Source organism: Neopelma chrysocephalum, unplaced genomic scaffold (genome assembly GCF_003984885.1).
Source record: "Neopelma chrysocephalum unplaced genomic scaffold, ASM398488v2 Primary Assembly neopelma1_25, whole genome shotgun sequence".
Lineage (NCBI taxonomy): Eukaryota > Metazoa > Chordata > Aves > Passeriformes > Pipridae > Neopelma > Neopelma chrysocephalum.
The window spans coordinates 37,945,987-37,959,639 of NW_020897694.1; the positions used below are offsets into that span (position 1 = coordinate 37,945,987).

The 13,653-nt window shown below is 39.5% G+C and overlaps 1 protein-coding gene across 1 annotated transcript in view; it reads right to left on the minus strand.

The window, feature by feature from the left end:
* Nucleotides 1-10,290, minus strand: part of TGFBRAP1 (transforming growth factor beta receptor associated protein 1) — a 32,069-nt gene extending 21,779 nt beyond the window's left edge. Inside the window, exons 1-4 of the mRNA XM_027674971.1 lie at nt 10,220-10,290; nt 7,941-8,642; nt 1,378-1,572; nt 273-427 (exon numbers count right to left, since the gene is read on the minus strand). Of these exons, the coding sequence (XP_027530772.1) occupies nt 273-427; nt 1,378-1,572; nt 7,941-8,625 (1,035 nt within the window). The 5' untranslated portion in view covers nt 8,626-8,642; nt 10,220-10,290. The remainder of the gene's footprint in view (nt 1-272; nt 428-1,377; nt 1,573-7,940; nt 8,643-10,219) is intronic.
* Between the last annotated feature and the right edge of the window lie 3,363 nt (nt 10,291-13,653).

The following is a 13,653-nucleotide window of genomic DNA, read 5'->3' on the forward strand; positions in this document are numbered from 1 at the left end:
GCTTTGTTTTCAATTCTCTCCAGTTTCTTGGGGGGGGGGAAATCAACAAAATCCCAGAAGAGCAACAGCATTCACCCTGCCAATAATAACAGCCTTTACAAGTACAAACCAATTTAGCAGCACACGTATTTCCTCAGGCTGAAATCATAAAAGGTATCACAATTTCTCTTCAATGTAAATTTCTCCCCCACCCTCTCCAATCACTTGAACACTGGAATACATGGCCCCACTGTGAAATTTACGTTTTCATGAAAACTAAAAGAAGGACAGACCTGAAATTTCTCTTTTGGAATATTCCTTCGAGCTCCTTTTGCTAGAACAAGGGCTTCTTCTACTCTGTGGCTAGCTAGAAGATCTTGAATCTGTTTTTCCAAAGGTAGCGGCACCAAGATATACACACCCTTGTTAGTAGCAACAATCACCTTTCCTGGACAGAACAAACAGACATATTCCATTTACATTCTCTACAGAAAAAAAACAATTTCAGAAATAAGCTTTAAGATATACAATATAAGATTCAAGAACCTAAGCAGTGTTACAGTTCCAAAACTGACCTTTGCTGTCACCTCATTTACTAGATAGCAGCTTACCTGTAAATTCCACCTCAGAAATACAGACACAATAGTAAATTTATTTATTTACAGCAGATCTTGTTCCACTCTAAATAAGTGAAACTGGCTATAATCACTCATGATGAACTAAACTGTAAAGGCCACTGAAATCACTGCCCAGATTCCAGAGATTAGGGAGTTTTAACTGCCAGGTATTTCCCCAGGCTTACATTTGAAAATCAAAGGTAGGAAGTAACACACAGTTCATAGTGCTGGAGTTTGTAGCTTCTCTGGAAAAAAAAAGTAGTAACACAATGTATTCCATACTTAAGAGTTCTTAATTGAAGAATACACCAAAAGAAATGTTTGTATTTTTTTTTGTTTAACAATTTTTTATATCCAATTTTAAAACTCTTACACAGATATTTTAAAAATTACTATTCCTTTGTATTCTTTTCTAATTTGGTAGAATTTTGCCAGGATAGCCAATGTACCGGTAATTCACAATTATTCAGTTGTAACATTAACACTGCTCCTTTGAAAGAAATAATCAAGTTACCAAAAAAAAAAAAAAACAAAGGCTCTAAACCCGTGGACTCCTACCCAACAATCACCTTGACAATTAGAGCACATTTAATGAGCATACATTTTGTTAGAAGCATAGAATTTTGGATTACTGAAGTCTGCAGGAATCTAACCAGCAAAGCAGTTGCAATAAAAGTTTTAACAGTCAACATACTTGCTAGATACTGTGTTTAAAAAACAAACCAAAGAGACTGCAGGCTGTTCCAGAATTACTGATGCAACAAAGTGTCCTTTTTAGTACCTTCAAAGTCCTGTAGAATGTGACCTTCTTTAAAAGGCAGGGTTTGCTTTTGCTGCTGGTCCAGCATGCTGTGCACCGTAATGAACTCATCATCTAGAGCCACCACATAAGGAAAGCACAAAGCTGCCCCAATCACATTCTCTGACCAGTGCACTGGGGCGCGCTGTGAGATCCCATCTACAGTTGCAAACATGCCTGCAAAAAGGGAAAAACAAAGCCTGAGGCTCATGCTAGTTGAAGCCTAGTTGTTTTCCCAGCACAAAGCATAGGTACCAAGGTACAGTGATGAAAACTCTCAGAACAGATACAGGCAGCATGACAACAGCACATCACACCTCCCTGGACCTGACGATTAATTCAGTTCAGTCTTTTTTTCCCTTCTCCTTCTCCTTTACCACAGACAAGAACACATAAACAGACAACAACAAAAACTGAGAGGAGATGAATACTGAAAGAAACTACAAAGAATTATTCAAGTTTAGTAAGCTTCGGGGTTTTCTTATAAGAATTATGCCATGCAGTTTGAATTAATTTCAGAACATAAACATTTATTGAGACCTAGCTTTCAATCTTGCCTTAGTAGGAGCTGCAGACCTGCACTGCCTGAGCTGTCTGGCAACGCAGGCATGTTAGTTCCTCGCTGTATCAAATGTCTAAAGAGCATTTTAGTGGACACAATAGTTTACTTATACTTCTTCACTTTTGACAGCAACGTTTTCACAGAACAAACGTCCAGCTCCTTGGGATGAGTCACTTCCTGTGAAGCATCTGTGTTTTCAATCATTCGAAAAAAATGCAGAGGTTGTTTATAAAGCAGCACAGAGTAAAGACTTTCTAACATACCAGTGATAACTCCTATGCTGTCTTCGAAATAACCAGATTAAAACTTCAATTAATTTGGCGGGGGGTGTGTGTCACTATCTTTCTTCCTGTCTATTTTGTCCTCCTTCCTTCTCCTAGCTTAACAGACTTCTAACTTGCTTTAGGACTGCATGCCAGTGGTTCTATTCATGTTACTTTGTATTTCCCAATTCTTTCTGAGACATTGACTGAAGAAAAATTTCAGTCAAAATTTTGAGGCCTAGTTCAGTAAACAATTACCAGCTGAGCCGTACTGAAGCAGTATGTAAGCTTCTGTTCAAAATATGAATTCATACCCTTTAAAACCAGTATTCTCATGCCATTAAAAAGGCATGCCCATGAAAATTGATCTTTGGCAGCAGTGAGCCACTTGACAGCTGGCAGAGTAAGTCTGAGCTCTAAAGAACACAAGAGATTAAAAGATTATGTTATTCAATTTACAAAATCTCTTCTAAACAGAGGATAATGAGGCAAGGCGAGCTGGGTAGAAGGACCATCTTGGAATTGAAAAGAAAAAAAAAAAAAGGGAAAACAGAAGACAAACCAGAAGGTTGTAGACTTTTACAGAACTGTGGTGTAGAGACTAAGCTTCTGTATCCCTTATAGCAGCTTTTAAATGATCAACCCTTCCCCTTGAGTAAGGGTTCTTTTTCACCAAAGGGTGCTTTTCAACCAAAGCACCTTTCAGAAAATCGTTTTTGGGGGTCGTAATATATTAATTCCCAATTTACTCTATTGATCTTGATATTCCTATGACTCAGAAGTAAAATTTTATGTCTGGCAAACCACACTGTCCACTTTTAAAGGCTTTCTATTATTACTCCGTGCTATAATCCCATTTCAAAAAGTGAGAGAAAACTTGAACTAAACACATCCTAACCAGTAGTAAATTTAGAGCTTATTATATTTAAAATGTTAATTCTTGGGTTTTCTATTTCTCTGATGTTTTAACGGAAATAATTGCAAAACATTTTTTTTTAAATGAAAGAGCTCTTTTTTAGGTAATTTAAAAAAATCCTTTATGGAAGTGAAAGGGTATGCAGAGCAATGCGTGGTACTTTTTCAAGTCAGTATCTCTCTACATCCCTCTGCCCTCAATAGCTAGGTGATGTATCATTCTGTGGTAGAATGATGCATTTTCTGTCTTCATCCAGCTCTCCCCTAAGGATAACAATAAACATAACAACTACAATCAGAAATTACAGCCTTTTTATAGTACAGGAATGCATTTGATCAAACTTGAGATGAAGCCAGTAATCAATTCCATATTAAAAATTTATAGGCTATCTAAAGGTTACAAGAGTTACCCAAAACACAGCTAGACTGTTTTCAGCACCAAGAGATGTAGAAATGTTTTGTATACACTCCAGACTTGTTGAAGGTATGCTCTTCCCCACCATCTATGTTGTTTAAAGATGATGTTAGTATTGACCTCGCATTGGCCCCCTGGGGTACAAGACTAGTGACTCTCCTCCAGCTGGATTCCGTCCTGCTCATTACAAACCTTCCAGTCATGCTTTCTATCCACCTCACTCTTTCTCTAGCTCATTCTTCATCTGTTTGTCTACGAGGGGTGTCATGGGAGATAGTGTCAAAAGCCTTATTGAAGTTCACAGTATCACTGCTCTCCCCTCATCCACCAAGCCAGGCATTTAATCATAGAAGACACTCAGTCTGGTCAGGCAATTGTCCCTTTTTAAATCCATGTTGATTACTTCAAATCACATTCTTGTCCTTTGTGTATTTGGAAATAGTTTCCAGGATTTTCTCAATCACCTTCCTGAGGATCAAGGTATAACTGGCCAGCCTGTACTTCCCTGGATCCTTCCTCTCGCTCACCTAAGACAGCAGTGAAGACATTTGTTTTCTTCCAGACCTGAGGAACATCCCCTGATCATCACATCCTTTCAAAGATAATAAAGACTGGCCTCACAATGACATTGACCATCACCCTCAAGCATTCATGGGAGCATCCCATCAGGTCTGTCCAGTTTACCTGAATGTTCCATAACATGATTCTTCTCTGATGAGGGCAGGTTTTTGCTGCTCCAGATTTCCCCACTGTTCCTAAGCGCTGATAATTCCTGAAGGAAGGTCATACCAGCAGACTGTTGTAAAGGATGCATTAAGCACCTCAGCCTTTTCCATGCCCTTTGGCATCAGGTCCTCCACCCCATTTAACAGTGGACATCCATTAGCCTTCCTTTGCTGCTGATATGCTCCTTTTGTTGCTGTTCATGGTGTTCAGCAAAGTCAATGACAGACACACATTGGCCTCTGTCCTGGTTTTGGATTAGTTTTCTTCTTAGTAGGTGGTACAGTGCTGCGTTTTGGATTCAATATGAGAATGACGCTAACACTCTTACATTCAACAGAGCACATTGCTTCATCAGTTCCTTAGTTACCAGTAATGCACTCCAGAAAACTCATGGACTGCTTGTGCCCTGCTGTGTTGCCCCTCTGGTGAGTACTGGAGTGGTTCAAGTGCACCCTAAAAATTAGGGCCTGCAAATGAAGGTTTCTTCCTATTACCTGAAGAAGGTCTTACCTACATCATCTTCCTGATAAAGTGGTCTCTAGCAGTCAGTGACCACAATGTCACCCATATTAGTCTGCTCTCTAACCCTAATGCATAAACTCTCATCTGCCTCCTCCTTTGTTCCAAGGCACACCACCACATTTTCCTACTGCTACCATGTAGAGAGCAACCCCACGTCTCAGCTGTTAACACACAGGTGTGCTGATTTCCCAGAAAAAGAGAGCTTCCACTATCATGCTGTTTTGTAAAGACTTCTTTGTCTGTATATGCCTGAAGTAGGACCTCTTAAGCTCTGTTTGCTGCTTATAAAGTCTCTCATCACACCGTCTCGCACTCTTTGTGTGCCAACTCAGCCTACAACCATCACCACACCAAATTTAAATCCTTCTCACCAAGTTGGTCAGTCAAGCTGGCAAAAAGGCTTTTGCCTCACCTGGCCTGGTGGATCCCATTACTTCCTTAAACAGGGATCTATAGTCATAAATTCCAAAATCCCTGTCAACACAAGCTGTGCAATCAGTTGGTGACCTGCACCATCCACACATTCCTCAAGATGTTCTTCCTTACCAGCAGGATTGATGAGAAAACCTTCATTGCCAATATGAGGGAGTGTCCCACTACTCTTACTTGCTAATTCTTCCCGGTGCTACAGCATTGTACAGGCTCAGACGATTTGTTGGGACAGAACTTCCTGCTCCTCATGTGCTACTATGAGCACTGAACTTATTATATAGATGTAGATCTGCAGGCAGAGAAGGAGAATTCTTCCTTCTTTGGTTATGACAAGTACTTCCTTTCTTTTGTTATGACAAGTCACAAGTTTCCAGCCTTGGCCATCGCAGAACAAGCAGAGACTTAGTCTGTCCTTCCCTCAGTACAGTTGGAGGTACAAGGCTCACACCTGGATCCTGAAGAAGATTCAATTTCCTCTTTGTCATCTGTGATGCCATGCACTCTGCTAACCTCCTCCTGCACCTTCTTGACATGGCAACAGAAATCCTCAACAAATCCACATCTCCTGTGGGCAAAGACCATATTCTCCCTTGCTCCAGTCTCCTTGCAGGAAGTAGGAGGTGCTCTCTTCAGCTTAAGGCTCGATAAGCTGCACCCCCTCTTGGGAGCTCAGTCTGAGTTGACACCTCTGATTTTTTGGGGCAGTTGCTCCCGCTGGTGCTAAGAAGCACACCCTGTGCCAATATGCAAGAACTGTCTGCTGCAATTTTAAATACTTAAAGCCTCTGTACAGCAGGAAATCTGATTAAAAACATGCAATAACAGTTTCCCAAACTCAGAAATTGAATTTTGATAAGCATAGTTTCATACATATCAGAAAGAACTGATTTTTAATTCCAAATGAACTAATTACCGGACAAAATGAAGATGCATCAAAAATGAAGTTTCTCCTCCTTCTGAAAGAACGAGCTAAATACTAACTGTAAGCAGAGACAAAAAAGTATCAAATGGCTAAGATCAGGGATCTGCTATGAACAATTCTAACAATGAATCTTAAATCCAAAGAGTCCAGGTAAGGAAAAAAGTTACATACCCAATAAATTCAAAGACATTTTACTTTGATAACCATTTTGAGCACTTGCTTTCTGCCTATCTAAATTCCAGTCTTAATTCAAAAGCAAATTAATCTAAGTATATGCCACTTCAAACACTATAAAGCCAAATATATTAATGTAGAAGACATCCACCTCAGTAAGAGGCTGGATTTAGCAGAGGCTTTACCAAGTGCCAAACGAGCATGCCTTAACCAATGAGACATACAAAACCAAATCAAAATTAGAACTGAAGATTCACATCGAGCCTTTTCAAGTCCATTCATTTTACACCAGAATCCTACCTCAAATTCCAAGATACACAATGCTTATCTATTATAAAGGTGCTCAACCACCTTCATAACATCAGAGACAAGTGCTAAAGACACTAAGAATTTTACCAAGGAAGAACAGCAAGATGGATAGTACTAGTCAAAACAACAATGGGGAGGGAATAGAAAACAGGAGATTAAAAAAAAAACAACAAAACACAAACACCCCACAGTTGAGTTAGGCAAGGAAACACTGTACAATTGATAGCAAACACTCTGCAAGGTTTCTGAGGCAGTACAAGATAGACTTCGCCTGTATCATAAGGAAAAGGGTGGTTTATAGCATGTTTAGAACAGCAAAAGTGTTAATTCAGATCCCTGAATTAAGAACATAAATACTTGCATCATGCTATTCCTAATGTGTCAGGAAAACTACATACACTGCATCTCCTAACAGGAGAGTCATATGGGAAACAGCATGAAAGCCTTCTGCCTGTGGTCTGTCAGCTCTGGGATATTGCAGCTTTTCCAAAAAAAAGCTCAAGATTACTGATCCCACAGCATATTGTTGATTTAGACAGATGATAGCAGCAGTAGTCCTTACCGTCATTTATCTATTAGACAAGAGCATTATTTCACATGATCTAACTTTGGTTTTACAGTTGTTAAACTACAATTTTCTGTAATATGGACCTGAAAAACACTATTAAAAAAATTAGGCAAATGGAAGCATAAAAACTGGGTAGTATCTGACAACATCTAGAGTTAAGACAGTTTAATAGGAGTTAGGATACAGTATATATCCACTAAAATTTCTTACTAGCACTGTAGTACAACAAACATACTTATGAATCTGTTTCAATGTAAAATGGACTTCATGTGAACTCCTCTGAATAGCAACTAAGGAACAAATTAACTCATCTACACGAATTTAACAACTTTATAGCAACACAGGGCTCCTCAAACCCAATCTGACTGGTCAATACAGAAAGCCTATCAGCCTCTGAAGTTTCACTTGGTACCAAACAATTCTTTTGCTCAGGGCTGCATGATACTACTACTCTTAGCTGTCTATACAGCAATGAAGCTTTCTACAGACATGATTAAAATACAAATAATCATAGATTTTTGCGCATTGAAAAAACCCAGGAGAGTTATAATAGTATTAAGTACCAAAAATTTACCATCTCCCTTTTTATCTCAGCATTCCAATATAGACCTGTGAAGTAAATCATTATTATGATGAAAAACACTTAATTAGTAAAGCTTTGCTTCACAAATGAAAGAAATTAGGAGAAGTAAAAACAAACCAAAAAAAAGGCAAAAAATTAACATCCTTAGTCTCACCTAGGCCTCCAGGGCCAGCCAAGAGAAACTCTTGTCTGCCTATCCTTTTCACAATTGGCCGTTTCTCATCACTGCAATAAGGAAATAGATCCTGGGAGACGCCAGTATTATAATTCAAAATTATATACTGTGTAGTAAGTGCAAGGCATAAGTAGTATCCATCTACAGCCACAGCACAGGGTTGCTCTGGAGTAAACACTTCCTTCACTATCTGGACTCTGTCTTCAAACACCATGAACATCTGAATGGTCCGACGCTTGACCGAGATGATGCAGACTTCCACGCAGAACGGATCCCCGCTCACTGGGTTTTCATTCAAAGTGAATGTCACAGCTCCTTTGATCCTAGCACCGGTGGGGACGGGTTCCAAGTTTATCATGTTAACTAGTGTTATCGTGTTGTCACAAAGCACGAGAAGTCTGGTGAGGGCAGAGGCCGCTTTCAACTCGCTCACAGGTTTCTTCAAGCCCAGGTATTTATGCAGTTGTTTGGTAGCAGCAAAAGTTATTTTTCCAGCTGTTGATACCTTTTCATCCAACATGAAGTGATAGATAAAGCAATCATTGGTTCCAATGTAGAGGTTCTTCCCACAGCACTCAATGCACTCGATGTTGATGTAATTTTTGTCTCCCATTAACATCTCCCGCTCAACAGCAGAAACGAGCTTGAAAGCTTTAACGCTCATTGTGTCTTCTGGGTGATCTGATTAAAGAGAAAAAAACACTATTTACCTCCACACACATAATCAAATATCAGAGGTAGCAATTTAATATTCACCAACACAAAAACTTAACTGCTGCATTTTTTAATAGCCTGTACTCTATTTCCAACCCAATTACACAAGCCAGAGCAAGCACACTAATAACCACAGAAATTAATCAAATTTTATGCTTCCATTCCAAACCTATTCTGAAACAGATTCACAAGAGCACCCAGTTATTTTGAAGTGATGCTTTCTCCACATGTAACCAGCACGTTATTGGCTCTCTCAGACACTTTGGCACTACAAGTGGTTATTGCCAGTACTTAGTGATTTATAAACCTGTCATGCACGTGTTTCTATCACTTGTACGTGAAAAGAGACAAGCTTCAGGTCTTAGATTTCTTGAGAAGCCACAAGGCATTCAGTGCTATTAGTTAACATCTCATGTTGCTCTACACTCAATTGTAGGCCTATTAGTTCATAAAATATCACAGGCATTTTAACACATACTTTACATTCCTTACTCTCCAGCAATCAGAAATACGTAACTTCCAAGCCAGTTAAATAAAAATTTATGAAAAATATCATCCAACTCATAATAAAAGTTGTTGATTTCTAATTTGTTTTTGTTTTTTAATATCTGCAGAATGCCCATTGTATTCAGTGCTACTTACACATTCTCTGCATCAGACTATATGCACCAGCAATTATAAAGCACATGCACCCAGAAAATTTGGAAGAATAGCCCATAAAGCATTAATTAAACTCAAGCTGCAATATCACAGAAGTCGACTTCCTGTTCTCTACTATCACAATCATCCCAAAAGTCTGTCTTTAAGTGCTAAGCAGTACTTCTAATATCTATTCTACAAAATATACCTACCCTTTTGCAATCAAACATTGTCAAGGGACAGATGCAATTTATGAAGCAATTAATTGTGTTTTAACAACAGATGCAACTTTACTGTACTCAAGATTTGTGTTGTTTTTTATAAGAAACCAGCAGACAGCTGTGCTCAACACTCCAAAGAAAAGCAGATGAGAAATTGCTAACCCTGTTTAATCACCTTTTAATTTGTCATGACTGCTCTGTAATGGCCACTCAGTCAACACAAGGGAAGACATAACACTAAATATCTTGAATGGATTTAAGAGATAACATATACAATTCCTTCTAGTGCACAGATACAATGGAGATATAAAACATCAAATGAAATCTCTGTGGACCAACAGAGAGACCAGCATCAACAAAATGCTCTTTTGAACAAACTTCAAACTAAGCACAGTCAAAACGAATTTAGTTTATAATTATTACATATAACAAAATCCTTTGCTTCAATGAGAGAATATTGAAAACCATGGCAAAAAAAATCCAAAACTGAGTGAGAAAAGGTAAGGTACACAACTTGCAAGTAACCACTACATAAAATTAGATCAAACTAAGAATACAGCCAGAAGCAAACCATGTCACCAAGAGAAAGGAGCTATCTTTAATGCCAAGAACTTCAGGGTTTGTTTTTTCAGAAGTTAAAAAGATTTTAGTTTGGGCTTCCAAATTTTCAAATTCCATCCTCACCTGGAGTGTAAATTAGTGTTCTGTCCTTCAGCCAAATAAAAATCCAAACAAACCCAGGAAGCACTGGAGAAATAGCCTAAGGTAAAATGATAATGCAAGATTCTGGCTACACAGCCATGTTATCCCCCAACGTGATCAAAAGAAACACGGCATACTAAGTTAGAGAGGGCTGTCCAAAGGTTGACTGACAAAAAAACCCAAAACCAACAGTTTTTAAGAGTCTGTGTACAGTCTGAAGTGATAAACTATCAATCGGAGAGGTCAGGCAGCTTTCATATTTGAAGTTGCCAACAACTTAATGCTCCTGTAGCCCAAATTACAAATGTTAATGTATGCCATTGGGAGAATTTTACTCTTGATCAAGATGTATTAAAAAGCTCCAAAAGAATTGCCTGAATGAAAGCAGATGAAAAGGAAAAGTACAAAAGAAATCATAACAAATATACAGTTCCTGAGCAGAAGTAACAAGAAATCCATAGCACTATTTAAGTCTGGTAATAAAGAAATTCATTCTAGGAAAAAAAAAGCTGTGAGAAAAAGCTTTCAGGAACAATCAATGTCAACAAATGTGATGTAGATGTATTTTTTAAAAAAAAACATTTATTTTGTCCTCATTTATAAAGCCTTAGGGGCCTGTGTGCACTGCAAAGGAACAGGTTCTGCAGAACATGATGTTCCTTTAAAGTGCAAGAGGCCACCCCAGAGTTACAAACAGTCAGTATTTTTTGTAGTATTCCTTAGATGTTCAGAACTCCGGAAAACAAGATAATGGGGATGTTTGCTATCAAAACCCAAAACGCTGTAGTCAGGAAAATTACCAGTCTAGTAGACATTATTTTTTAAACACACCAGTAACCCCGCACTCATTTCCGGAGAGAAGTGCGAAGCAGCTCTCTCTCCACCGCTCTCGTTAAGTAATAACCTTGCATTGCCTGTTCCCGGCTGCTGCCCTGCAGACCGGCCCCCTGCCTGCCTCACCTCCGCACCGCTCCCTCACCCACACCCTAAGCGAGCGCTAATTAAACTCTGGACACGATCCCACTGAGCCCAGGAGCTGGGCCACCCCAGCCCCTGGGAGGGCGGGGATGCGCCGCCCGGCGCGGTTCCTTCGCCCTCGTCCCCTCACACACACACACACGGCGCGCAGCCAGGCCCGGCACCGACCGGCCCCGGCGCACCGCCTCCGCCCCGCCGGCCAGGGAGCCTCCCCTGCCCTCCTCCCACCCCGCACTTGCCGGCGCTCGGCGGGAGCCGGGCCCGCCGCTCCGGGGCCTCGAGGTGCGGTGCCGGCGGCTGGGGCCGCCTCGGGGCGCGCTCGGATCCGCCGGCGGGCGGGCGGGGGGGACGCGCCGCTTCCGCTGCGGCGCCGGCCCCGCCCGGAGCCGCGTCACCGGGAACGGGAGCGTCCGGTCACGTGCGGGAAAGGCCGCCCTCAGAGCCCGAAACAGCGCTCGGGGACCTCCAACTTTGCACCGAGGAGAGGAGACACACACATCTCTCTCTATATATATGTCTGTGTCTATGTACGTATATTTTTACATGTACATGTATACATCATCATGGTTAGGCTTCACGAACGAAGATTTAGGAAGGCTCTATCCACGTTTGTCACAAGCATTAGCTGGTGGCTAATGAGGCCAATACGAGATAGACATATCCGATTGCAAAAGGCACAGCAGAAAGACTCCTTAGGTGGTATACAGCTGTGTATATGTATATATGTGTATGTGTGTGGGACATATACATATATATATATATAAGAGATTCCAAAGACTTGGAATTATTTGACTTAATAGTAGCAATATTTTAAGTCTCTTTATATGTGTGTTTAGATATATATATATAAAAGATACTTAGTTGTTATAAGTCTCATATATATATTTATATGAGACTTTATATGAGACTTGGGAGCTGCTGTTTTCACACTCCAAGAAAGTGCTCTCACTCTAATTGGACTTTGTAATAATAAGAATATTATAAAATATGTAGATTATATAAATAATTTATATAATTTATATAGAGTATAATAATAATAGTATAAATATCTTGTAAAAGAGACTTGTAGCATATATAATATATATAATAATGGCAATATTATAAGTTTTATAATATATGAGACCTATTGCTATGAAGTCCAATTAGATTGACAGCACTTTCTTGGAATGTGAAAAAAGCTGCTCCCAATGGATGTCTGGGTATTAGAAAGATAAATTACTTTTCAGTAGAATTGCCTTGTTAAGGTTTAGAGCCTCACATGCCTCAATGATCTCAGACTTAGCAGGAGGTTAACAAACCTTGGGGAGAAGGATGTACTGCTGATAGTGGACACAAAGAATGCAGAATTATGGGCCACAGGACATTTGGCAGAACTCCCAAGATAAGGCAGAAACTAATAAAGCCAACTCAGGAAATGTGCTGCAATCAGCTCCGACCGGCAAAAGGTAATTCTGGCTGCCGGAGATGGTGACCACTGACTCACAGCCCACCATCTCAAAAGAAAAGAAGGACTGAGCATGTGGCCTAATTAGCATGAGAAGCAAGGGAATCATTAACCAATAGGAGGTAGAATACTAACTGTAAGGGAACTAGGCAACTTGTAGCCAATGAACATTAATGCCTTTGTTTGCTAAAATGTATAAATAATGAAAAGTTTTGGTGGTCGTCCTGCTGGCTCTGTGGATTTGCCATCCCTTTCTCTGCAGAACTGTAAATAAATCAAATACCTTGACTCTGTGTGTGGATTGGCCTCTTGCACACCAGGTGAAAGAACCTATTTTGAGGCAACATATACAGCAAATGAACAAAGTATAAAGGAAGGTATCAGAACTGATATAAAGCATTGTTTTTCTAGTTGGAAAATCTTAAAAAGGAAAATAATGGAAAATGACGTGGTATCGTTAATTTTAAAATTATTAACCAAAAAATAGAAAAAAAAATCTCTACTATAAAATGCATAGGATCATTCAGCAGATCTATGAAAATGATATGGGTTATTAAAATTTTATCATTTCTACAGCAATTTGAAAAGAAACATTACGTTTTTATCACACTGTTTACATTTCATCCCTTTCAGAACTTCACCGTGAGAGGACATGGTCTGGTTAACCAAAGAGGAACTGTAATTTTGGGTACAAATCCCTACAAAGTAAATATTAACATAAGAAACTCACAGAGTGAAAGTCATGATCGGCAAAACTAATTTGGTTAGCAAGGATATGTTTTCCATGAGGAAAGAACTTACAAGATACTTTAGGAAGAGAGAGACGATCCATCTAATTTACAAGAAAGTAATTTCATTGGCTGAAATAAGCACCAAAATACAGGCCGAACATTTGCCTTAGGAAGTATATTCATTTACAAGATTACTTGAATTAAGGTGATTTTGTGATGTAATTGGCTGAAGTGAGAGAAGAGTGAGAAAATGAAAATAGAAC